At 34.1% G+C, this 24,555-nt stretch overlaps 3 protein-coding genes across 4 annotated transcripts; 1 reads left to right on the top strand and 2 right to left on the bottom strand.

Moving 5' to 3' along the window:
* Positions 1 to 1,630: 1,630 nt before the first annotated feature.
* Positions 1,631 to 3,951, bottom strand: LOC105140226 (poor homologous synapsis 1). The gene is made up of 8 exons (XM_011046967.1): positions 3,582 to 3,951; positions 3,350 to 3,466; positions 3,203 to 3,268; positions 2,990 to 3,093; positions 2,723 to 2,925; positions 2,582 to 2,628; positions 2,353 to 2,380; positions 1,631 to 1,988 (listed from the first exon to the last, which is right to left on the bottom strand). The coding sequence occupies exons 1-8, from the start codon at positions 3,885 to 3,887 to the stop codon at positions 1,930 to 1,932; spliced, it is 930 nt and encodes a 309-aa protein (XP_011045269.1). The 5' UTR covers positions 3,888 to 3,951; the 3' UTR covers positions 1,631 to 1,929.
* Positions 3,952 to 4,850: 899 nt separating this feature from the next.
* On the top strand, positions 4,851 to 11,987 carry LOC105140225 (anthranilate phosphoribosyltransferase). The gene is made up of 10 exons (XM_011046966.1): positions 4,851 to 5,417; positions 5,563 to 6,048; positions 6,156 to 6,313; positions 6,652 to 6,735; positions 6,815 to 6,867; positions 6,990 to 7,071; positions 9,960 to 10,067; positions 10,248 to 10,371; positions 10,698 to 10,783; positions 11,479 to 11,987. Exons 1-10 carry the CDS (start codon positions 5,057 to 5,059, stop codon positions 11,698 to 11,700), a joined length of 1,764 nt encoding a protein of 587 aa, XP_011045268.1. The 5' UTR covers positions 4,851 to 5,056; the 3' UTR covers positions 11,701 to 11,987.
* Positions 11,988 to 12,298: 311 nt separating this feature from the next.
* On the bottom strand, positions 12,299 to 20,427 carry PRS3 (phosphoribosyl pyrophosphate (PRPP) synthase 3). Of its 2 annotated transcripts, none has more exons than XM_011046964.1 (7): positions 19,892 to 20,426; positions 19,478 to 19,793; positions 19,154 to 19,249; positions 18,997 to 19,065; positions 17,959 to 18,087; positions 16,682 to 16,781; positions 12,299 to 12,864 (listed from the first exon to the last, which is right to left on the bottom strand). In XM_011046964.1, exons 1-7 carry the CDS (start codon positions 20,284 to 20,286, stop codon positions 12,719 to 12,721), a joined length of 1,251 nt encoding a protein of 416 aa, XP_011045266.1. In that variant the 5' UTR covers positions 20,287 to 20,426; the 3' UTR covers positions 12,299 to 12,718. The 2 variants fall into 2 exon arrangements, with proteins under 2 accessions (XP_011045266.1, XP_011045267.1); XM_011046965.1 differs by lacking the exon at positions 12,299 to 12,864 and adding an exon at positions 12,871 to 13,516 and having other exon boundaries at positions 19,892 to 20,427.
* Between the last annotated feature and the right edge of the window lie 4,128 nt (positions 20,428 to 24,555).

Genomic DNA, 24,555 nt, shown 5'->3' with positions numbered 1-24,555 from the left:
ATAAAAAACAAAAAAACCATGCAAAGAATCATTGTAGCAATCAATAATATTTTAAAGAAAAAAATTATAAAATTAAATTCTCAATTAGCTCAATATTAAAAAAAATTGATAAATATAATTTTAAAAAATAAAAAATAAAATGAAAAAACAATGTGGGAAAACACGACAAAAATCCACAATATTTAAAAAAAATTACAAATCAAAATTTTTAACCAGCTCAATATTTAAAAAGTAAAATAAAAAATTAGAAAAAAAATCAATAAAAAAAAACATAGAAAATTTGAAAAACAAAACAATAAAAAAAGGAAAGTACAAAACTAAATTCTTAATCAACACAATATTAAAAACATAAAAAAAATATAATTTTACAAAATAAAAAAATAAAATAAAAAAACTATATGGGAATACATTGCAGAAATCTATAGTATTTTTTTTTTAAAAATTACAAAACAAAATTTCTAACCCATTCAATATTTAAAAAGTAAAATCAACAAAAAAAAAATTTTAGGGAAAAAATAAATGAAAAACAAAGAAAACATAGGAAAGTTAAAAAAAAAAAAGTAATTTTGAAAAAAAAAATAAAAAAGGGGAAAGTTGAAAAAAAAAAGAAGAAAAAATACAAAAAAAAGAAAAAGAAAAATATACTATAAATTAATGTTGTGAACCACGGTTTATTTGGGTGCGAGGAAGTAGTGATTTCCCCGCACCCTTTTGTGATATGTAAAATAATCAATTTTTGCCTTTAATGGTCAAACTAGGATGGTGCCTTTCTGTTTTGAACTGCTTGAATAATGGACTTAAGAATTGAGGTCTCAGAGGCCATACCAGTATTGTGCATTCCGTTATATTTTTTACCCTCCGCGCGTGATAAATGGAGCGCACCATGCTATACGCAAAACAACAGCAACAAAGCTTCTCTCTTCTTCTGTATTGATTGCTTTGCCCACAAAAACTCAGCAGACCAATCTCCCACCTGCTATTCACCCTGCATAATTGCAACGGCTGCCGCCATATCTTTCTTGCAATAGTACAAGTGAAGAAAAGATGATCATGATCCTTATTACCAATATTAAAGAAAACATTAAGAGTCGAATTAAGAACACTGTAGTTAAATTCTTGCAGTCATGATATAGCGATTATGTGGGTACAGATGCAGATTGCAGAGCCCCTTGAACGCAAGTTACTTCAGGATGGAAGCTGTCTCTGATCACTGTTGATCTGTGTTTTTTACAATAAATTGCGGCTTTGTTATAGCTTTCTCCGTAGCATGTACTGAAAACCCCAAAATGCCATTTTCATGCTAATTTTGTTTCAATAGAACTTAGAATGCAAGGAAACCATTGGTTTTCCCCGATCCAGAGGTTTTTACAGCAGCCTCACCTCAGATTTAGGACTTATAGTACAGATCTGGAGCCAAGAAGTGCCTCTTTTGGCTATAAAAGTTTGGTAACAATCCCCATTCTTTGGCTATGGATATCTCATTATCTGAAACAAAAGGGGGAGTCTTCTATGACTCTTGGCTGCAGAGGGATTTATGAAATTGCTTTACGTTTTCATTTTACACATGATTTAGTTATTCTTTTGAATTCAATTCGTCAGCAAAACTTCTGAAGTGGAAACACTTTAGAAGTGGGGTAAAAGAACATGGAAAAAGAAGTTTTGTATGGAAAGGTCCAGTAGCAAACATGCCATTTGGTTGTGGATCCTCCCAACTATTTCTCGTTTCTATCAGAGCATTTTTCTTTAAATCCTATACAGGGTAATTTAAGCAATTAACAAAGTATTACAAAAGAGAAACAAAGATTTAGGGATAAGGTCACTTTGCACATGGCTTTTGGCGGTCTGTGGTGACTGGTGAGGATCGCGTATCCGTGGGGCGCTGAAGAAAAAATTCTAAACTCTGTACGTACTTCAAGAAGGCACTGGTGATTACAGCATCAGATCATCTCCAAGTTCATTGATAACTTTCTCCACTTTCGATAGCATATCTGGCAACGAGAAAAGAAAAATTGTGACAAATAACCAAAATAGTTCCCTTAAAGAAAGTGTTTACTCAAGTGCAGATATCACTAGCTCTCCAACTTGGTTTCTTTGCAAGGGCTAGTCCAAGCAAATAATTGTAAGCTAATGGCGCTTAGCGAGCTCCAAACAAGATGAAAAAATGGGATACCGTTAGGATATTATAATAAACTAGCTTAGGATGCTAATAAGCTTAAGTGGGGAGGACCAACAAGTATTATCAGAGCAAACTTCCTTATGCATGCTGCAATAATATGAATGGACGCGTGCCTTGGAAACTGGGAGCTCATAGAAGATAGATTCTAATTTGAGCACACTGAGAATTTAACTTACCTTGGAAGGAAGAATCCTCCATGTATTTCTGCAAGAAAGCAAGATTATTATCATAATCACTGTGGTGTATCGTATAACAGTGAGAACAGGAAATGATTATTATCATTATTATTTTGAAAGTGTCAAAAGTGTTTCGTCCATTCCAAGTCAAGATAAGTTCCAAAGCACCACATCTATTTCTAGCAACTAGGCATTCATATAGACGTGACAAAAAGTAAGAGAGAGCTACCATAATTTGGGATTTGAGATCGATTTCATGAGATGAACTTGGCTGGCCTGCAGAGAGAGCATTTCAGGCAAGGGAAAAAAACATCAGTGAATAGATTAATGAACGAAAATCATCAAATTACATCAGTGACAGCCTGTATACCTTGTTTGACCTCAGAACAGCAGTCGAGCAGTAATGATGTAAAGCTGGGAGGCATGGGTGGAGAAATTCCTTCATTGTTGTGATTCAGAGATTTTTCCGTACTCCATGATGCTTGTTCAGCTTCCTTGTTCCAACTCAGTTGAAGTTGAGGAGAATAATCTTGAACAGGACCCATCGTGCTCGATTCCTCCTCCACCCAAACTCTACAGACAGTAAAGTTTGTAAATCTTCAGCGGAGTTGATCAATCAAGTTAGGCAATGAGATACCTAGGTTTGTATCCATCAGTAGGCATGAACACAGATTGTGACGAAATCGCTGATTGAAAGTCGCTATCCAGACGTTCAGTTTCAATTGGATCCTCCAGGATAACCTGAAAACACAACCCCAAAAAGAAAAAAATCAGCATTTCAAGGAGAGGAACTTAGCCATGAGCTTCATGATTTATTAACAACAATGATTTAAAATATCTTAACCGCCACCTTCAAAGCATTTATAAACGCTTCTGCTTCTGAAAAAGTTGAAAATCGAAAGCCAAACTTCTGGATCTGCAAACATGTGAAAGTTGAGCTACATTTTGACTTCAATTTCTATTCATGACAGAAAAAATCGAATATAATGTTACCTACCTCGTCAAGAGAATCCTTGAAGGTCACAAAGACAGCTCTGGTGCCCCTTGAAGGATATCCAGAAACGCACGAAACCTGAGGCCATGAGAAATGCAGCTTCCAAACATAGTGCTCTTCCTGCACCACCAAATTCAATTCATATTAAAAAAAATCTGCAAATAATCCAAAAATAAACCAAATTATTCGATACTTTTAATCGATTGCTTCTAAAGGAAGAGTAAATACTACTGACAAGGACGGTGCCGTTTAAAGAGAGCTCGATGATGGCGTCTTTGGAGTTGGATTGGTAGTTGAGGAGCTGGAGAGAGGCGGTAGCAGAGACGGAGGAGATCCAGGTGCCTCGGGTTGGGCGGTGCTTCCGATTGTGAGGGAGAGGAATGAGAGACGGACACGTGGAAGGCAGAGAAGGATAGTTGATGAATCGAGAGAAAGTCACCTGCCATTGGTCTGTAGGAATGGCGGAGGGCACTCTTTGCTCTTCTTCACCACCTTCATGACCTCTTATTGCTAGAGAAGATCCTGCCTCCATGTTTTTCATTCTCTTTTCTTCGTCCCCGCGCTTCTTCTTCTTCTTTTTCAAATTAAGGGAGGGAAACCGGAGATGGTTGTTTGTTTCGTTTATTTTTTTCAAAAAAATATATTTACTACTTATAAACTACCAGGAAGTTCTCTTCCGCGCCTGATTTTTTCGTTTATTTTTTTCAAAAAAAAATATTTACTACTTATAAACTACCAGGAAGTTCTCTTCCGTGCCTGATTTTTTTTGTACCGGCTGGAACGGCCCGTTATTATTAGCTCTTGATGACATGTCGTTTCTTAAAAATTAAAAACAGAAAGAAAATAAATAAATGATATGGAAATGCAAATGCAAATGCAAATATTTATAAAGAAAATAATATTAAATTAGTTATAACCAACATTAATTAAGAAATAAATAAATAAATAAATAAAATCAGTATAATTATTTAATTCATCTAGTAAAGTCTAGGAAATTAATTTACAATTTATTAATATATATATATATATAAAAGAAAAAATATTTACTTTTTCATAAATAAAAAAAAATAAAATAACTATAATTTAAAATGAACTTGGATTATTATATGCTATTAAGTTAATTCAAGAGTCATCATATAATTCTATATCAATTGTTTTTATTAGAATATTGATATTTTCTAAAATATATTTTATATCCTATATTATCAAATTTAAATTTATTAAATTAACTAAATGATAAATTAATTAAATTTAAGAGAGTCAATATTATTTTTAATTTAATTTAAAATTTAATCTAAAGCATGAATTTTTCAAATTTATCTGCAATGCTGGTTAAATTAATATATTTTTATATTTTTAGATTTTTTAATTATTTTAATATTAAAAATAAAAAAATTATTTTAATATATTTTTAATTAAAAATCAAAATTTAAAAACTTCACAAAACATCACCTCAAATTGTTTTCAGTCCGATTTAGCAAAACCTAGAAAGCCACGCCCAGATCGCATTTGAAGGCTCCACCTGTACATCATTAAATTAATATTATCGTTGAAATTAAGCACATCTCTGCAATTTTTTTATTGTTTGGCACAGTTGTTTGCATTTTTTAAATCAAACCACCCGCTCTTTGTAATTTCTCTTAATTTAATCATTTTTCTTTTAACTCTTTTTTAAAAAAGCAGTAAGGAAGGAAAAAAAAATAGACAACCATGAAATCTCTACTGAGTCCACAACCTTCTCTCCCAACTCACATCAACGAATCTCGAACCAATCTTTCGCGTTCAAAAGTCACTTCCTCTCTAAGATTCGATCGTGACCGTTGGATTGGACGGAAGAAGTGTGGTTTGACTTTGAGCGCCGTGTTGGACCCTGCAACAATTGGTCAATCTGGGATTTCAGAATCCGAATTCGTAAATCCAGCTGTTTCCACTTCCTATCGGAGCTCCAAGTTGCCGAAACCCAACCAGACGGTCCTTGATGCTCAAGCTAGGGTTTGCACTGGTCCCACCCAGACCAAGCCTCTCAACGAGGACCAGGCTTTTAAAGTTTTCGACACCATTTTAAGATCCGGTGAGTAATAATATTCTTTTCGCTCTCTCTCCCTCTCATTTTTCGTTTCTTTTTAAATATTTTTATTCAGTTTAATATGATTTTATAATTATTAATTTAAGTTAGCGTATTTAGATAGACTGAATTTTGTATTAATTTTTGTTAGCTAGAGGGGAATTAAAAGATGAAGAGCAAGTTTCGAAAGCGCAACTTGGGGCATTTTTTGCTGCGATGACAATTCGTGCGAATGCCTTTCCAGAAGCAACCCAATGGAGTGAAGGTGAGAAGCATGCAGTGAACAATTTTTGGCCCCACCTAGTTCGAGCGCTACCATCGGATGTAATCTTCATTGCCGACCCTGAAGGCTCAATAATGGGAGTTGGAAGTTCGATTGGGCCCCAATATGTTGGGAATGGTACGAGCGATATGAGATTGGTTGGAGCCCTTAGGGAGGTTTTGGCAGGTGGTCACCTTGGATATGAGGAAGTCCAAGGTGTTCTAAGAGATGTTCTTCCTTTTAAATTTGAAGATAAGAGGTGTTCATCTGGAGTTAGTGAGACGTTGCTTTCAGCTTTTTTGATTGGCCAGCGAATGAACAGGGAAACCGATCGTGAGTTGAAAGCATATTGCCTTGCATTTGATGATCAACTTGGTAGGTTTTGATTTAGTTATTTCACGTGCTGGATTTTAACTGATGAATGGTTTGAATTAGCCTATGTATCTTTTTCTTGTTTAATGCAATTCTCAGTTGGGCATTAGGTCTCGCACCAGTTGCTGATGTTAGATCATTGACTCATTACGGTGAACCTTACGATGGAAACACTCGTTTCTTTAGGAGCACATTGTTTGTTGCTGCTGTTAGATCCTGTTACGGCGAATCTTCCTTGCTTCATGGTGTGGATTGGATGCCACCTAAGGTCAGCCATCTGCTTATTAAATGTTGCAGTGTGTTTGGTTAAAATTAAAATTTATCTGGTCCCTAATTTTAAGGTGATGTTGATGATCTCTCCTGTGAATTTATGCTTCCAATTGCAAGTCCTTTTGGAAGTAACAATGAAAAAATGACTTGTTCTTAATATTTCTGATAGTGGCATATTCATTACTTGTAGTGGAAATTACTTCCAGTGAAACTTTTTTTTAACTTTTTTTTTCTTAGATGCTGAAAAAAGTATGGTAATACTATCTGCTTTCACAAGTTACGGAACTCACCACATCCCCTTTCTTGATTATTTGATTGGTCTAGTATTGTCTTTAGGGAGGCATAACAGAAGAACAGATGCTGAAGTTTATGGGAGCAAATACAAGATTGACTCCTTTGCAGGCTAAAGAGCTTCTTGAGGTCTGTCACATTCTAATTACACAGTGCTACTTTACATTTGTCTCCTTGCTGTGTTGAAACTTTGTAACTGTCATTTCAGGATGAGGAGCTTGGTTTTGCCTACATAAGTCAGCGTGAAGCTTGCCCATCCCTGTATGCAATCTAACCACGTACATCTATTTCAACCCTTCATCTCCCTTCTTCCTTGCATCGATAGATATCTCCATCATGCCTGTTTTATCCTGTCCATGATTTTTTTGTGTTCCATTTTGCAGATATTCATTGATTGGGCTGAGGGAGCACATAAAGAAACGTCCCCCTCTGGCAACAACTGAAAAGGTTCAACAATTTGTGAAGGTGGGTCATGTTGTATATCACTATATTGATTGGCATATTTGTTTATCCGTACATCCAGACAGTCCTCTTCTCTTCTCTAAGAACACTTTGTTAGGTAGCATTTTATGCTAATAAATTTCTGTTTGCAATACCCTTTAAACATACAGTGATTTAACATTTTTGGAAGGAGCTTGTTTTGCTCTTGTTCTGTTTTTTGTTGTAGTTGTTTTCTAAGATAATTAGAGATGGATGAAGGAAGTTGCAAAGATGAGAGGGAAAAAAGAAGAAAGAAATGTTTTGAGATGAAGTGACAATTCATTACTTATTTCACTAGCTTACATCACACACACACACACACAAAAGAAAAAAGTATAAAATTACTTTACTACCCTTGACTTCACAGTATAAATAATAAATGTTCCTAACAACACTCCCCCTCAAAGCAAACCCAAATGGTTTTTGGTGGGACAATATAGGAACAAGTTCTTGTAGGAACTCCATTGGAGTTCTGAACTTAAGAACTCTTAGTGGCATCAAGATATGTTGCTCCAATAACTGCATCTCCCTGGTAGGTTTTGGGCAAATTCCTTGTGAACATTAGAGATCTGGCAGATTGTAGTAAGTGCTTATTCTTTCGCTCGGCTAAACCATTCTGATTTGATGTATTTACACAACTAGTCTGATGCAGAATTCCATATTCCAGCATATAGCTTTGAAAACCTCCTCCTATGTACTTTGTACCATTATCACTCCTTAACATCTAAAATTTAGCATTAAACTATGTAGAGATCTTGTTATGAAACCTCATAAAGCAAGAGAACACTTCACTTTTATTATGTATCAAATAAACCTAATTAGTACAACTATAACAATCAATAAAAGTAACAAACCACCTATAACCAGATAACAAAACAGCTGGACTAGGACCCTAAACATCTGAGTGAAATAGCATAAAATGTTTACTACTATTATTAGTTGAGGAATAAGTAGCACATGTATTCTTAGCTAATTCACACGCATCACACTATAAGGTTTTTGTAGTAGATTGCTTAGATAATGCTGGAAAAAGCTTTCTTGGAACTACGAAGGATGAATGCCTTATTTGATTATGCCATAAAAGTAATTCTTGATCGACTTCTTTAAAGATGGTCACCAGCCCATGTTTGAACTCACTTGTGTTTCCTGAACCAACAAAACCAACTTCTAGCAAATATAAGCCATCATCCACCCTACCATAGCCAATCACTTTCTTTGTCTTTAGTTACTTGAACACATAATGAGTAGAGTAGAATGAGATTTTACACTCTAAATCTTTAGTTATTTTACTAATAGATGGAAGATTAAAAGAGAACTTGGAAGCATGAAAAACTGAGGTTAAAGATAAATTTGGGAACCATCAACTATACGAACTTGATAAACTTGGGAACCATCAACTATATGAACTTTTATCTTTACCTAAGAAAAGATTGTAAGATGAAATTTTTTTTGAAGACTGAGTCATGTGATCATTACCTTCTGAATCTATCACCTAATGATCAGAATAAAAAATGTTGGAAGAATTAAAAGCTATCATTAGTGTACCTACATGTGCAAACTTGGATGAAGAGGAAGGATCAAGCTTGGCTATTAGATGCCTAAGCATCTAAATGTTTATCTTGGACAAATTTGGGGGGTTTAATTGGCTATCAAGAATTGAACTCTCAATTATCTTTGGTTATCTCTAACACAAGTGTTTGTGTTCTAGGAAAACCTATTCTTTTCCCACCTTGTTCTTTTAAAGGACATCCATGTTACTGTCCACAGTAATCACACTTCATTTGTGCTTTGTCAGCGAACCTTGGTTCACTAAGACTTGTAAATCCCCTAATAAAGTTATTTTGATTGGAGTCAGGAATCATGGTTGATCTCGAATGAGTCAACATTGCATTTCTCCTAGTTTCCTTTTGTTGAACATGAGAATATGTCTGCCTCAAGGAAGGGAAAGGGTCTCTCCCCAAAACCTGAACTCTAATATGGTCATATTCAATGTTTAGCCCAACTAGGAAGTCATAGACATATTCCTTGTCAATTGAAACTTTATTGCATCACTTGGACAATATGCCTGGAATCATGGTAGAAGCCTCACTCTTGCTACAAACTACTTAGTATTGCAAAGTATTAGGCTACAAACATGTCATGTTGCTTGGTATCATGAACCTTTTTTCGTATCTCATAAGCCTGAGCATCATTATCCAATTGTGAGTACGTCTGGCTGGTAGCATTCCATATTTTTGAAGCAAAATCTAATAAAAAGATAACCACGAGCAATCAAAGGTTGCATGGAGTTGATGAGCTAGGACATGACTAGAGAATCTCTAGCTATTGGTCTCTTCTCTTCTCCTGTGATGTACCCATACTATCCACGTCCCTTGATAAACAACAAACAAGATCAGGACCAAGCTAGATAATTATTTTCATCTAGTTTGAAATGGCTGATTTAGAGGGTAGAATTCTCATTCACAGCTCCAAACTGACTCCCACTACTATCACCAGAGGCAAGACTGATTTTATCAACTGAATTCTTCTGTCATATTCACAACACTACCAAGAACTATATATCTGATGACCACAAGAACCTAATTAGTCACTAACTGATAACCATTTTATATGAAATTGACAGCTCAAACAACAACAATTCTTGGTGAGACATTAGGGCTTTTGTTCATGAAGTCAAGAACTCACTAGATTTGTTTGTTGTGCTTTGATACCAAGTTGTTTTCTAGAGATGGATGAAGTTGGAAAGATGGGAGGGAAAAAAAAGAAGAAAAAGGTTTTGAAGTGACAGTTTAATTACAGCCTATACTTTTCTTCCTGAACAAAAGTGGTGTTTATTTTGGTGTGTAACTTTTCAATTGTGTTTTTCTGAATAGGCTCGGGGGAGAGAAGCAATTGTTACTGGGTTTTATCATGAAGGCTATGAGGAGCCTCTTTTAATGCTTATGAAAAGAAGAGGTGTTCATTCTGGTTTGGTAGTGAAGGTATGGACTATGCATTTGCCATTGAACTCATAGGTTTCCCAAACATTTACCTTAATAAATCTGTCTTAAGAGAGACTTTTGATTTGAAAACAAGTACAGTTTATCTTTGGAGAAATCATCAACTCAGTAATCGAAAGGAACTACTTGTTGTGCTTTCTCACTGTGGGGTGTTTAATTTAGGGCGAGGAAGGGGCCCTCTCAATGACAACAAAATTCCGATCTGCGAATGCATCAAAAGGACTTCCTGTGAACTACTGTTCAGGCTTCCGTTCATTGAGCATGGATTCTGCTTTTGAACTTGATGGTATTTGTTAATATGTCTTTCTTACTTCCTATGAATGATTGTGGTCTTGTTAGTTTGTTCACGTCCTCATTTATATACAGTCTCATAATAGGATGTGTTTGCTTTGGTTGCACACACAAGAAAAAGAACTAATGCCCCACTCAAATATCTTGACTGAAATACCTGTAATATTTTCCATAGAAATAGTGTTTTTACTTATTTATATTTGACCTTCAAGTTTTGGTGATGATGATGTGGCTAAGATAATAACTAATGCCGTGATCTTAGCAAGTGCTCATGTCAATCTTCAAGCATTAAAATTGAAGCCTTTACGTATCATTTTTCAGGGGTGTCACGTCAGAATTTCAAAACTGAAGTTAATGCCAAGGACTTCGGTTTCGAACCCACTGATACTCCAAGAACTGATAGATCGGTAAGTTAAGTTTGTGATTATTTTCTTCTATCTTCTTTGGTTGTCTTATCCTCCGAGATTGTGATTGATGGTATTGCTAATGCACGCTGCTTTGTCCAGGAGAGCATTGTTTAAAACCATTGCTCTTTTTTTCACCAGAGGAAGAACTGGATGGTTAAAGGGATTTCACTAATCATGTCTCATGAGAACTATTTATTTATGGATTACAAATTTCTTTAAAAACCCACAAAAAGAAAAGAGTTTACATTCTCTCACACACAGGCTGTATGCGAGAAAATACCTAAATTATAACATACGAACCATGTAGCCTTTGGGTACTGTTTTCGAGTGCAGATCTTTTTTATTTTGCTTTCTGCTTTCAAGTATTTATGATGTCTTTACTTTAGGAAAAGAATTGCATCAGTTCAGGTTTTGTGATCCTATATGTGTCTCTCTCTCTCGCTCTCTCTACGTGTATAGAGAGAGAGTCTACCCACCAAACCGGTCCTTGACATGGCGATCCAATTCCTGCCGCTGCAGCACTGAATCAAACTAACAAATCCTCATTTCAAGTGCAACAAACGAAACGTCACCGCACTGATGCATGCTGGCTTTTCTCTCTTCCAAACTCCTGTAGCCTTTTTTCCCCGTTCTCACAAGCCTTGCATTATGATACATTTTGTTTTTGTTTTTTTTGTTTTTTTTTCTGACATTAGGTCGCCAAGAATATAGAGTTGGGTTTAGGAGCTCTCCATGGCCAGAAAGGACCAGCATATGATCGAATTGTCTTAAATGCTGGAATGGTGGATCACCTGCTAGGATGTGATGGTGCAGAAGATGTATCTACAGCACTGGATAGAGCCAGGGAGGCCATTGATAGTGGTAAAGCTCTTAAAAAGCTGTTAAATTACATAAAGGTCTCGCAGAAAATGAGGTGAAAGATGACCAGCTGGTGCATCTGATGAAGATGGGAAAGCAATAATTACAGGATTTCTTGTTTCCTTGCGTTTTTCCCTTCTTCTATCTTGACCTTGTTATTTTCTTTTCTTTTCCTTTTACTTCATATATCTTTCCCTTGTATAAACCTTGCTGTGGCCAGAGGAAAACAAAGCATGCTTCTGGTATAAACTGGTCATGTCACCCAAGCATATTTCTTTTTTTTTTTTTCTTTTTTTCTTGTAACATGAACATCGGATTAAATAAAGTTGTATTTTTGGTGTTCTTACTCGGTGATGGGAAATTACAACTCTCTGGAAAAATGATTTATCATGGTAGTTATGAAACTTGAAAATTTTTATGGCGCTTAAAGAATACAATTATAGAATCATAGGTAGCATGTTAATTATTTTTTTATTTAATTTTTTTATGAAAGAAATAGATATATGAAAGAGAGAAAATTAAATCTATGACTAATATAAAGTAGTGAAAATATATAAATCTAAATATATTTTTTTACTAGTGTTTGTTTTTTCTAATACAAAAAAATATATTTATAAAAAAACTAATAAAATAACACGTGTAAACACAGTAAAATTATTCAATAAAACTAAAGCAACATCCTTATTGCATTCTTAACTCAGCTCAAAAGGCTAAAAACAGTGCTCCTCTAGAAATAACATAAGTGTTCCCCATTGCAGACTTGACTTTTCCCTCCAAAGTCCAAACATAAAATTTGAAGGACTGATGGTGATCAACTAGTGAAATTTACAAATTGCTTATTGAGGTGAGAATCCTACTTAAAATCTTTATTCTGCCTGGAAGTTCCTGTTCTCATAGTTTTTCAAAGACCAAAAACTTGACATCAATCCCGCATGTCAAGATGAATGAAACATTAGTAAAACTGGAGGAGAAAAAAGAATTGAAAAATGAAAAGAGAAAAGAGGTGAGAACAAAATCGAAACTCTCATTATCAGCAGTTCTCACTGCTTTGACACCATCAAGATGATTCGGGGGGAATTAGAACAACTGCCCGATTTGAAGGGCGGCTGCTATTGAACCGGAAAGACTAAGAACTTCAAATGGCGGTTTGTTCATCACTTCCTTCACTGTCAATGGGCATGAGTCTGTAATCCAGAAGTAGGTTAGTCCTGCCCCTGGGTGGCCTGTGTAAAAACAAGAGAAACAGTCGAAAAGGGAAGAGGAAAAAGCATAGCGAGAAGGATTACAAGATCAAATTTGGAGGAAATGTCATTTGATCAGTTCCATCTCAATTCTCAAAAGCAAACGGGAAGGATACACAAGTTCAAAGGCACCAACGAAATTAGAAAGGCAAATCGCCATGAAAGTTAGTTAGAATGGTATTTCGGAAAAGAAAAATCCTACTTAGTTCTTACGAAGGTTTCTCACATCATGATGGGTTGCATCAGTGTCAGTAGCCCAAACCCACCTGCAATTTGGTGTGTCCTGGACTGGTATAATGCAGTGCCGAATGGTGCTACAAAGATTACACACAAAATTTCTGCTTGTGTAAAATTTACCCTTTGAAAACCCACATGCTTATTGTCTATAGAAAGATGATGATGCATAAGATACAAGTTCTTAATGGAGAAATTGTCAAAAGAACCAAGCCACATCGGCTTTATGGCAACACTCCAGTGCTACTGCCCCAAGAGACGTGCAAATTTGGACTAGCATCCCCATAGCATCAGAAAGAGGACCTCATCTTCGGTTAAATAATCTCAGAGTAGTGGCAATTGGACCCGGAATCAATTAAAAGAAGTTTCATTTACATACACAAGGAGGACGGTTTGGTTACTGTTTCAGTGTTTCAGAATTGAAAGGTCAGAGACAAGTAAAGACATAAATATATTTAATTAAAGAGGTAAAATTATAAATATAAAAATAAAGCAACATTAGCATGAATTTTTATACTAAAGAAAATGTTTCCAAAGACAATAATTGTAGTTTTTTATTTTTAAAATATCATTATAAAAAAAATCTCGATTCTAAAATTGTTCAACTAAGACAAGTAAAAATAAAAATAATTACCATTATAATTTTAAAATCCAACTCGGGGAATGATCTGGACTAAGGCATGAGTTATAGTTTGAGGTGGCAAACCTGGATTGATCCAAGTTAACATAAAAATAATTATGATTATTATCTTAATTTTAAAATTCGACTTAGGGATCCACCCAAGATAACGTTTGGGGCACATGTTGGCTTGAATAAACCCAGGTTGACCCAAGCCAACATATAAATAAAAATAGCTATTATCGTAATTTAAAAACCCAACTTGAAAGTCAATTTGAGGCAAGGCCCGAGTCATAGATTAACCTGAGTCAAACCAAGCTAGCGTAAGAATAAAAAAGATTATTATCATAGTTTTAAAATTCGACTTGAGAGTCGATTCAAGGCAAGAATTGGATCACGGATCAAGAGAGTCAACTCAGGTTGACTCAAGTTAATATATAAATAAAAGTGGTTATTATCATAATTTTAAAACTCGATATAAAAATCAATTCAGGGCAAGGCCTGAGTCATGAGTCGAGGTTGACCCAATTTTTTTATTAAAAAAAATTAAAGCAACCTTGTTTTGACCAGAAAAATATTTCAAAAAAAAATCAAGATTTTTTACCTGTGTTTTATCTTGGGTTAACCAGAACTTTAAACAAGGTCGATCGGGTTTATTCTTTATTTTTCCTTAAACTCAAACCAGTCCAGATCTTGAGTCCAAGCTCAACCCACTATGCTAATCCTGGTTTTATAATTAGAATTATTATAATATTATTAATTTCAACACTCAATATAAACTAAAGTAAAAAAATATATTTAATCAATTTTTTTTTCCACCATAACCAAACACAATATAAAGCCAATTGCACTGTTTTGTACATTATTACCAACTATAATTTTGTTCTTGTCTCATTTTTGTCTTGTCTTCATGTCTCTTGTTTTTTTTTTTTTTTTATCTTAGGACAATAACCGAATACCACCTTACAAATACTCTAAATGATGTGGGAAAATATTGTTCCCTCATGCACTATGGTCTAAGGGGACTCACATTGCTCATAAGTTTTTCTTTCATCCCTTTTTCCTTTCAAGCTTGCCCATTGAAGGCTAATTTGACAAAAATTATTAAGGAAAAACAGAAGACTTGGGAAGATGGGTGGTGTTTAATTTTTTTGTGAAATGTTCACCTTAGTTCTAATTCTTTACTAATTATAAGAATTGGGTCCCTCTACTTTTTCAAATTCAAAACAAAAAATTGATCCAAAACTTTTTTTTTTAATCTCTGATTTGAGAGGAAAGATATAACGTTGCTAAATTCCAGTAGTAGAAAGAGAGAAATGATGTTAACACTGATTTTGGCCATCAAAACAGCTAATCTATGTCAAATGGTTTTATATATGGTTTCATATGATAAATGAAGTTCTACTTAAGTTTTTTTTTACCTTGAAAGTGCCTAAAAAATATATCTATACTTGGGAAGATTTTTTGTTTTCAGTTGATTTCCAGTTTTAAGATGGGTTTTCGCGTTTTTTTACAGCTATGAATTGATTTAACAAGGTTTCTAAGATGGTTTTGGTAAAAAATGGATTGAAAAATAAATTTTTAGATTTAAAAACATTCAGCCTTGATTATCCAAATACCACAATAGCAGGAATCTAGAAAAAATCAAACAATGTGTTGTCCGACTAATTTTTCAAAAACACTTGGGGTGAGCGACATCGATCACCTCATCTGCCAGGAAAAAAAAAGAGGCTCAAGCACACATGCCCTTACTAAATGGGTCAAATACATTAGCATAGCTGGCCAATCCCAGCAACACCTAATTTTTTCCTCTCTTTTTTTATGTTTTTTTTTTAATTTATCCCTTTTTTATGTCTTTTTTCAAAATAAATTGAGTTGAGATTTAAATTAGTACCCCTCCTCTCTTTTATTTTTTTTATTTAAACTCTCTTAAATAGTGATTATTTTTAATTATTTTATATGCATTTAATTTTTTGAGTAGATTATTCTAATTCATCTACAATTTTTTTCTTTTTATGTTTTATATAAATAAAAAATATTTATTTTTTTATAATATTTCTATCATTTATGACCTTCCATAATATTTTTTTTTCTTTTATTTTATCCAATCAATTTCATGTATGTCTATTTCTATTATTATTTAATTAAACAAAAATTAAATTTTGGTAAACAAAGTCATTAAACACAACTAAGTCAAAGTTTGTATTGCAAGGTCCAATATCTTTATTTATATATATCTCTCAATTTTTCCATTTTCTTCTTCATTTATCGTTAATGACTATTTTTTTATATTTATTAACATATATATTTCTTCTTCATATATATTTTTTATATATAGGTATGCATAAGCTTTTCGATTTACATTTAAAGTTTTTTTTATGTATAGGAACATTTGGGAAAAGCCTGCATGTCTAATTTTTTTGGTACAAAAACAATATCTAACCCACAACAAAGCAAGTGTCAAGCACCAAATGGCTAATATGCATACATACATACATACATACATACATACATATATATATATATACATACATACATACATACATACATACATACATACATACATACATACATACATACATACATACATACATACATACATACATACATACATACATACATACATACATACATACATACATATATATATATATATATATATATATATAAAGCAAAAATCAATTATGAGAAGATATAGCAATATATTATAAGATTTTTTTTTTAAAAAAAAAGGTTATTTTGAGAACACTGGTATGTTTATTAAATTTAAAATGAAGATCTACCATTTCCAGTTTCATTGCCACAAGAAAAAGGTTACCGTGGAAAAATAATTTTGTTTTCATTTTCAACATATCTATAAAACATCATGTCAGCTTGCCAACAAAAGGAAAAGGAAAAAACATGTCAGTAAAATTTGAAATATAAATGACTATATGCATGCTGTACCTCCATTATCAGATTCAAAGCGTTCCCACGATCTATTTGGAAAAATCCCATGCGTCACGTAGGCACTTATTTTTGCCGCTCCATGGTTAGCCAATATTTTCTACAATACATGAGGACCATGAGAATGGATCATTAAGTATTCTCTTTGAAGCTATATATGCAACAATAAATGAAAAAAAAAAGGTATGAAACATACTTTTTAGAGTGCTGGGGACTGTGCACTGAACTTTAAAACAAAATGCAAGATATGATTAGGTAAAATTGTTGATCACCCTAAGAATTCTCATGACCATCCAAACCCGAGTTCATATAAATTCATTTTCCAGTTTAATCCATATGAATAAAGAGGTTAAATTTTAGATATAAAATGATACTTTATATCTACTCATATTTGTAGGTTTAAGAAAATTCAAAAACTGTGTTGTAAGCAATATTCCAAACCTGAAATTGAATCTTCATGGGATATTAAATGCAATTAAAGATCTTAAGCATCTAATAATAGAACTAAAAAGTGCATAAATAAACTCGATGATCTGTTAAAAGCAATATCTCAACCAACACACACATTTCAGAACTTAGTAGAGATGTTAGAAGATCTTTTCAGTTTCAAGACATAATAGAAATATCAAGAGATGTTTCTTCAATTTACCAACACCTGATGGAAAAATGTAAAAAATGCAATACGTTTATATGCTTTTTAAAGGATTCAAGAACACCCCGTCATAGCATGTCAGTACATATAGATGCAGCCGTAGAAAAAGAAGTTTCTGAATTACCTCATTTGATGTTCAGTTCTAAATATTTTAGTCTTTTTGGTAAACCTAATCTATTTACTTGGAAATCTTATTATTGTTTAAGACTTTTTTATTTAATTAAGAAATTAGGATATTAATTAAGAGGTTTCTCTTATGTGTGTTATCCTTTTTCCTGTTTGGATTTCTATTTTCTATTTAGTTTGGACCTATTAGGGCTTTTGGTGCCTATAAAAGTAGCAGCTAGTCCATGAAATTCAGGAGAACTTTTGATAATGCAATTGTAAGGATTTTGGACTAATTTTGAAGGCTACACCCTAGGGCACCCTCCCTTCCTCTGTTTTTTAACACTGTAAATTCCTGATTTCCTGTAAAAAAAATCCTTGATCTCCAATCGTGGCTCACCACAGATCCTTTGGGTTGCAAATTTAAATGAAGAGAATACTAAAATGAAGAGAGTGTGAAACAAAGCAGCTGATGAAAATCAACATGGAGAAAAGGGAATTATGTAAAAATATTATGTACCTGACATTCTACCAAAGTGCCACCCGACTGAACCAAATCATCAACGATAACGACATGACGTCCTCGAGGGTCTCCCTCCTTGATACGCACTATTCTTTGGTCACCTTCCCGAACTTTAGCACAAATGATCTACATATCGGAGGGAAAAAATTATGCACGCAGCTCAATGCACATTAAAAGCAAGCATGATGAAATAAGAAAGTGAAAGACATGAGAATCACTGACATAAAGATGGTGCGATGCAGTTGAATAGTACTTAGATGCACACCTTAAGCTGATATTGCTTGTAAAATGTATAAGATTCGATTAAATGATTCATATATTATCATCTCTAGAGATAAAGGAAATGGAGCGTGCCCATCCATGTTAATTATTTTCCACACAAGTTCTCCAAAAACATTTACTACAAAAACATGCTCAGCCCAATATAACTCTGAAAACTAAGCCACTGCTTGTCGACAGTTCAGTATGTCTAATCTGTAATAGCAGTGTTTCTTTTACATGGTTTTGACTCAGTCAGTGGTTTGGGCCTGACTCCATTTGTTCGGTTCGCTGAGCTTACCCACAGTTGGAAAGTGCTACAGAAGCTTATACAGTTAAGATAAAGCAGTAGCTACAATTTCAAGATTCTTGGTGAACTCCAGTGGCATTATTTTAGGTTGTATAGTAGAATTCTTTATGTCGTTATGGACGTTCAAAAACTAAGTTCCAGTATACACCTACTTTATGGAGCTCCTTTATGGGGAACAAATGCAAGAGAGGGGTGTGCATTCTTACATGAATTCTCACGTTTATTACTGAGCAAAAGTGGATCTTGATTTTCAACAAGAACGTAAGATGCCCAAAGATTTCTACCAAGAAAAGCAACCAGTTTCCAAATTCCAGTTCCATCGATCAATTATTATGGAGCAAATAACGAAAACAGACAAGGAGAAGCGACATGGATATCTATGCTGACACTCGTTTGGATGCCCAGATGTATGAGAAACACAATCATGAGCAAATCATAGTGTTTGAGTAACACAGACAAGGTATTACCGTAGGGAAATGTTGCAGTTGTTTATGAAATCGTTTCCATGCACCATCATCAGGAAAAGCAATTGCTATCTGAAAAGTGATAAAAATAGCATACACACCCTCAGAATGATGATTACTTTAAATAAATAAATAACCAGAAAAAACATCAAAGTCTTACTTTGTCAGAATCAGGGAGCTCCTGAAGCCTATTTTTAAGCAAAGGTATTCCACTCTCAAAGCATGGTAAAATATTATCTCCGAAGTAAAACCTCTCCTAATTAGATGCAATAATAAAACAAGAAAAGCAGATTAATTGAGTCACAAAATTAACTCTTTCAAAAAAAGAAAGAAAGAATCGGAGCTTATTGACTTGCTAACAAACAATAGCAGCAGCAGCAGCAGCAGCAATGCCTGGGGCAGGCTGTGTAAATCCTTTGGCCTCGATCAAAAGCCAAATCCTAGCTGACTAAAACAAACTCAAGAGAAAGGGAAGGAAAGGAACCTGAAGAGCATGGATATCAAAAGTGACCAAGCTAGTAGGACCTCCCCTGGAAGTTGGTATATGGGACAAGATCCTAGCAAGAGTGAAGGCAGTGGCAACATCTCCTTCGTCCTCCATACGCTCCGAGGTTCCAGTGGGAAAAAAGGGAAGGACGAGGGTGAAGGAAGAAATGAACAATTTGGGCAAAGCATATATAATTGAAAGCTGCTCAAATATTACTTTGGGGGAACTAAAAGAAGCCAGAAAGGCTACATGCTGACCCCTAATTCCTTGTGCATTTGGTATAAATAAATTCGGAAACCCATCATCAAATGTCCTGTAAAAGCAATTAATAACAATAATAATAATAATAAGAAGAAGAATAATAACAGAATTTATCAAACGATAAACAAAAAAAAAAGGTGGCAAAATGACCTCCAGGAGATGGAGCGGAGCTCAATTGAATCGGACTCGGCAGCGATTCGTTGAGCTAAGGGTTTGGTTTCAGCGCAGTAGAAAAGGCAAACCTTTTTGGAAGGAGAGGACTCCGATGAGGAGGAGGAAGCGGAGGGAATTGAAAAGGAGGAAGGAGAAGGAGAAGAGTTTTGGATCGAGTGAAGATGGTGATTGGTTGCTGCAGATACATACCCAGCACTCCAATTTTGGGCGTCGCACCTAATCCTAATACTAATAGTAGTCTGTGATTTGGTTTTGAAGAGGAGAGAAGGGAGTTGGGGACATTTGTTGTTATAGATGTAACTATAGTAAGAAAGATTTTTGCGTGGGGCGGTGGAGGAGGAGGAGGATTGGAGTGGTGGTGTTGCCGCCATATCTCAGTTATTGATTTTATTTTACGTTGAATTGGTCTCTCAAATTTCAGACATGGTTAGTTAAAAGCTAGTTAGATTCTCTGTCTCTGCTCTCTCCTCTCTCCACCTACTACAGTGTCCCGCTGATGCTATTCTGTGCTGGCCTTTTTTTATCTTTACTTTTAAAATCATGGGCCTTTTTTATCTGTACTTTTAAAATCATGGACTCCTCCGCGTACCCATTTTATGTTTAAAATTTATTTTTATGTTTTTATATTTTTTTAATAATACTGTGCTAATATTAAATATATTATTTTAATATATTTTTAATAATACTGTGCTAATTTTATATTTTTAAAATCATTATATCAAAACGGTATAAAACATATTAAAAAAAATTAATTTTAAAAAAAATTAAAAAAAACATAATTTATTTTTATATAATTATTTATCAAATATTATAAATTTTTTACTAATAATTTTTTTGTGTGGAAAAAAATTAAAGATAAAAAAGGGATTTTTAAACCAAAATAAGCGGTTGAAATCACAAGATAAGCAGCTTAAAAAAAAGATTATCTCATCTGAGGAGTTATCAGAATATATATGCATTATATTTTACTTTCCTAATCAATATTTTAGGAGCTTGTAGCTTAACTAGCATTTACACAATATCTTCTCTCCAGAAGTTCTTGGTTTCAAATCTCTTTTTTGTTAAATAAAGAAGAAGAAATCTCTTGTCGTGAGACTTTTTTTAAGAATAAATTTTTAGCTGGGAAAAAATCCATTAAAAAGAGTAGCTACTCGTAAATGTAGGCCCATAGGCCTCTATCGGGCCCATAGGCCTCTATCAGGCCTAGTTTATACTGGTCCAGATTCTATACCGGGCTCAAACTACTCTGACAGCCCACCTAAACAGGAGAGTAGCCCGACGCATCCCATGGAAGGCCTCGCCCAACTCCTCCTCGTCCAGGTGTTCTTCTCTGACTTTTTCCTTGCATGCCTACAATTTGGCCATGAACTCTATAATTTATCGCTTGTTGGTTGGAATTATGTTCGCCTTTGCACTAATTCAAAGGCTGGAAGGCTTACTTGCTTTTCATGTTGTCCTTGTTAGGCCTTTAAGCACCCCGTGATCAAATTATTTATATTATCACCACATTACTCTGATTAATCCATTAATTATGCATTAAATCCAAGTGAAATTTGATCTGATTTTCACTCAATTTGTCTCGAGTTTAATTAAATGGCATCACAAATTTTATTTGGTTAATATTGTGATAATAATTGTTTTTTTAATTTTTTTTAATTTAAAAATATATTAAAAAAATATTTTTTAAAATTTATTTTTAATGTTAATATGTAAAAACGATATAAAAAATTAAATGAATTTAAAATAAAATAATTTTTTTAAAATACAAAAATATAAATAAAATGAACAATTCTATCTTGAACCTCAATGAGTTCCAACCCATCAACTTGTTAAAAAAAAATGTGCAAAATATCAATCATATCCACAAGAAAGAGTTCAATCAAGGAATAAATATGAACCACTACAGGAGTCGAGAGGGACCACTACTCAGAGAGGGTGTATATAAAAACGTCTAAACCGATTTTAAAAAAAAAAAATCTGATTTTTTAATTTTTTTTTTAATATTTTTAGATTGTTTTGATGAGTTGGTATTAAAAATAAATTTTAAAAAATAAAAAAAATATTATTTTTATATATTTTTATATAAAAACTACTTCACTACTACTTCAGTATACCATACACTCTCTAACTCGTGCCAAAATAAAACAAAGAGATATAACAACAAAAGACTGTCTCATTACTTATCTACCAAGAACTCATAGTTCGAAGCTACACCACACTTGTTGAATCCTGATAACTTTATCCCTTCGTGTTAAATAAAATAAAAAATGAAGTCGAAAATAATCCAAATTTCAGTGGCTCTGGTGCTTGCCAATGTTATGTGTATGTGCTGCCACATGGTTGTAAATATATATAAATATCCTCACACCCAATTTATTTGGCACAAAATTGGAAAATTCTTCCCTTGTGCGTGCAGCACAGCTCCAGCAGAAAACATACACGTCAGTCTTCCCATCCCAAGCAGCCAGTGTGACAGACAGGTAATTTCACTTCACTAAACTATTTGATCTTTTTGTTTTTTTTAATCTCTTGAAGGAAAATCTATTTGGAAATGAATTCAATCGTTGGCCCATGTCACCTCTTAGATTCATTTATTTGTTGCTTGATTATTTTTGTTTAGCAAAACAACAGTGTGCTTCTTTTGGAGTTTTGCCCAGTTTCAGTGCTTCGCATGCGTCACCATTGTAAGGTTATCACAATCCCGTAGTTATCATTGTTGGAGTCCAGGATACTGGACAGCCATTTCATGTCACCAACCGAAGCTTCTAGGAGATTGATCACTTTCCGAAAATCGGTGGCGCTGATGATGGTGACTACACGGCGGAAGACGTTACGGCGCTTGCACTTGCGTACAAGGGTTAAAGCGCGCTCCATGTTCTTGCAGACCTCCGCGACTATGCGGCGAATGGGACGCTCGTAGAAGGATTGGCCAGAGCGGACCTGCGCACGCAGCTTCTCGACGATGGTGTCAACGTGATCTCCCACGTGGATGCACTCGGCCTTGAAGGACTCGGCCTCGTCGACGGCGGAGCGAACCCGTTCTGCTAGTAGGATCGCACAGGCGAGTTCCTCTTCGATTCGTTTCTCTTCAGCCATAAATAAACAGTGACTCAGTAACTGAGTCGTGGAATCGAATTTGGTGGCGTTTGTTTGGTTGATTGCCTCACCTGAATTGAATAACTATCTCTTCTTTGGATGGGAGCTGGTGGTGGTGTGGGTTGGGGACGAAGACCATGATGACTGGCCTCTCTCTTTTCTTAACGTTTTCAGCTGTTTGGTTTGTCTTTTGAGTAAATTATAACTCGGTCCCTATACTTTAATATAAATAATTAATTAGTACTTACAATGTCAGAATATGTACTTACTATTCTTGAAACTATTTATGAGAATATTTCATTTCATTTTTTTTCAAAAAATATAATAAATAAAATAACATATGTAAAATTTATCACAAAATAAACTTTGAAACAAAACGAAAAGCAACTACATTGGGATGATCAATGCTGATTGAGGGACGTTTTCATTATTAATAATACTATAGGGATTAATTAATTAATTATGATAAATAACATGGACTAATCTGTAATTAACGCCTTTTGGGTTCTTAAGCTGAGTTGGTTTATTCTTTAGTCGCATGTTTGTGTCCTTGTTCTTTTAGGTCTTCTTGGGAATTGTGTAAGGAGATGGTGTTGGAAAGCGCGTGGACTGAGATGCTGAGAGGGAGAGAAACGGGTCAAAAGAGTCTTTTGATAGAACCGTCGTCGTTTGTGTCGTCGAACTGACCATTTGTCATTTGAAGGAAGGAAGTGAAAGTGTAATGGCAGTTGCTTGGGAGGAGCGTGGAAAAGGAAAGGGGAGTTTCTTCTTTTATTTACAACGTATTTATCCCTTTTATTTTATTTATTTTTTAAGTTACTACTGTTACTATTACAAATGTTTTGTAGGATTTGTTGTTTTTAAAGTGTTTTTTTATTTAAAAATATATTAAAATAATTTAAAAATATTAATTTAAAATAAAAAATTTAAATATTTTTAAAAACGTTTTTAAAATACAAAACAAATAGGAAATACTTGGAGAGATTAATTTGTAAAATGTTTTTAAAAGTATTTTAATTTAATAATATATTAAAATAATATTTTTAATATAATAGAATTAAAAAAATAAAAAAATTAATTTAAAAATTTTTTTTTTTTGTCCTATGGTGTTTTCCTTTCTTACATTTGTAGTCATAACTCGAAAAAAAAGGAGAAAATAGGTTAAAGAATTGCTTCTTCTTTAACTTGGTGCCAAATCTTTTCAACTAGACCTATATAAAAAGAGTTTCCCTACTCGAGGGATTATGTTAGGGCCATCTTATCAAATAATTCTAACTGTTGGGCGAGACGGCAAGCCAGTTTTGGTGACCTTTGAGACATAGTAAATATCGATGGCCCCAGACACCTTTTAACTCCAAAGCTAGCTTTAGTTAGTTGTTTAGTAGCTAGTTTATTCTGAACTAAACTCAAAAAAAGACAATGTGCTGCCTTTGATTTTTCCTATGAATGGAACAATCTTAGGTTGAGAATTAGGAAATAATCCTAGGATGCGCGTAATAGCAAGAGCAAGTTAAATACATCTAAACTACCCTCCCTCCTGCTGA

This window comes from Populus euphratica, unplaced genomic scaffold (assembly GCF_000495115.2).
Source record: "Populus euphratica unplaced genomic scaffold, PopEup_1.0 scaffold251.1, whole genome shotgun sequence".
Taxonomy (NCBI): domain Eukaryota; kingdom Viridiplantae; phylum Streptophyta; class Magnoliopsida; order Malpighiales; family Salicaceae; genus Populus; species Populus euphratica.
The sequence above is the reverse complement of the archived record's forward strand: the minus strand, read 5'-3'. Positions and strand labels throughout refer to the sequence as shown.

Excerpts from the sequence above, each read along its gene's own strand:
- LOC105140226 (XM_011046967.1), bottom strand. The coding sequence starts at position 3,887 with ATGAAAAACATGGAGGCAGGATCTTCTCTAGCAATAAGAGGTCATGAA. Across the intron at positions 3,269-3,349 it reads TCAAGGATTCTCTTGACGAG|ATCCAGAAGTTTGGCTTTCG; the intron begins GTAGGTAACATT and ends ACATGTTTGCAG. Across the intron at positions 3,094-3,202 it reads CGTTTATAAATGCTTTGAAG|GTTATCCTGGAGGATCCAAT; the intron begins GTGGCGGTTAAG and ends TTGTGTTTTCAG.
- LOC105140225 (XM_011046966.1), top strand. The coding sequence starts at position 5,057 with ATGAAATCTCTACTGAGTCCACAACCTTCTCTCCCAACTCACATCAAC. Across the intron at positions 5,418-5,562 it reads CGACACCATTTTAAGATCCG|CTAGAGGGGAATTAAAAGAT; the intron begins GTGAGTAATAAT and ends AATTTTTGTTAG. Across the intron at positions 10,784-11,478 it reads CTCCAAGAACTGATAGATCG|GTCGCCAAGAATATAGAGTT; the intron begins GTAAGTTAAGTT and ends TTCTGACATTAG.
- PRS3 (XM_011046964.1), bottom strand. The coding sequence starts at position 20,286 with ATGGCGGCAACACCACCACTCCAATCCTCCTCCTCCTCCACCGCCCCA. Across the intron at positions 19,066-19,153 it reads AGCTCCCTGATTCTGACAAA|ATAGCAATTGCTTTTCCTGA; the intron begins GTAAGACTTTGA and ends ATCACTTTTCAG. Across the intron at positions 12,865-16,681 it reads CTTTGAATCTGATAATGGAG|GCCACCCAGGGGCAGGACTA; the intron begins GTACAGCATGCA and ends GTTTTTACACAG.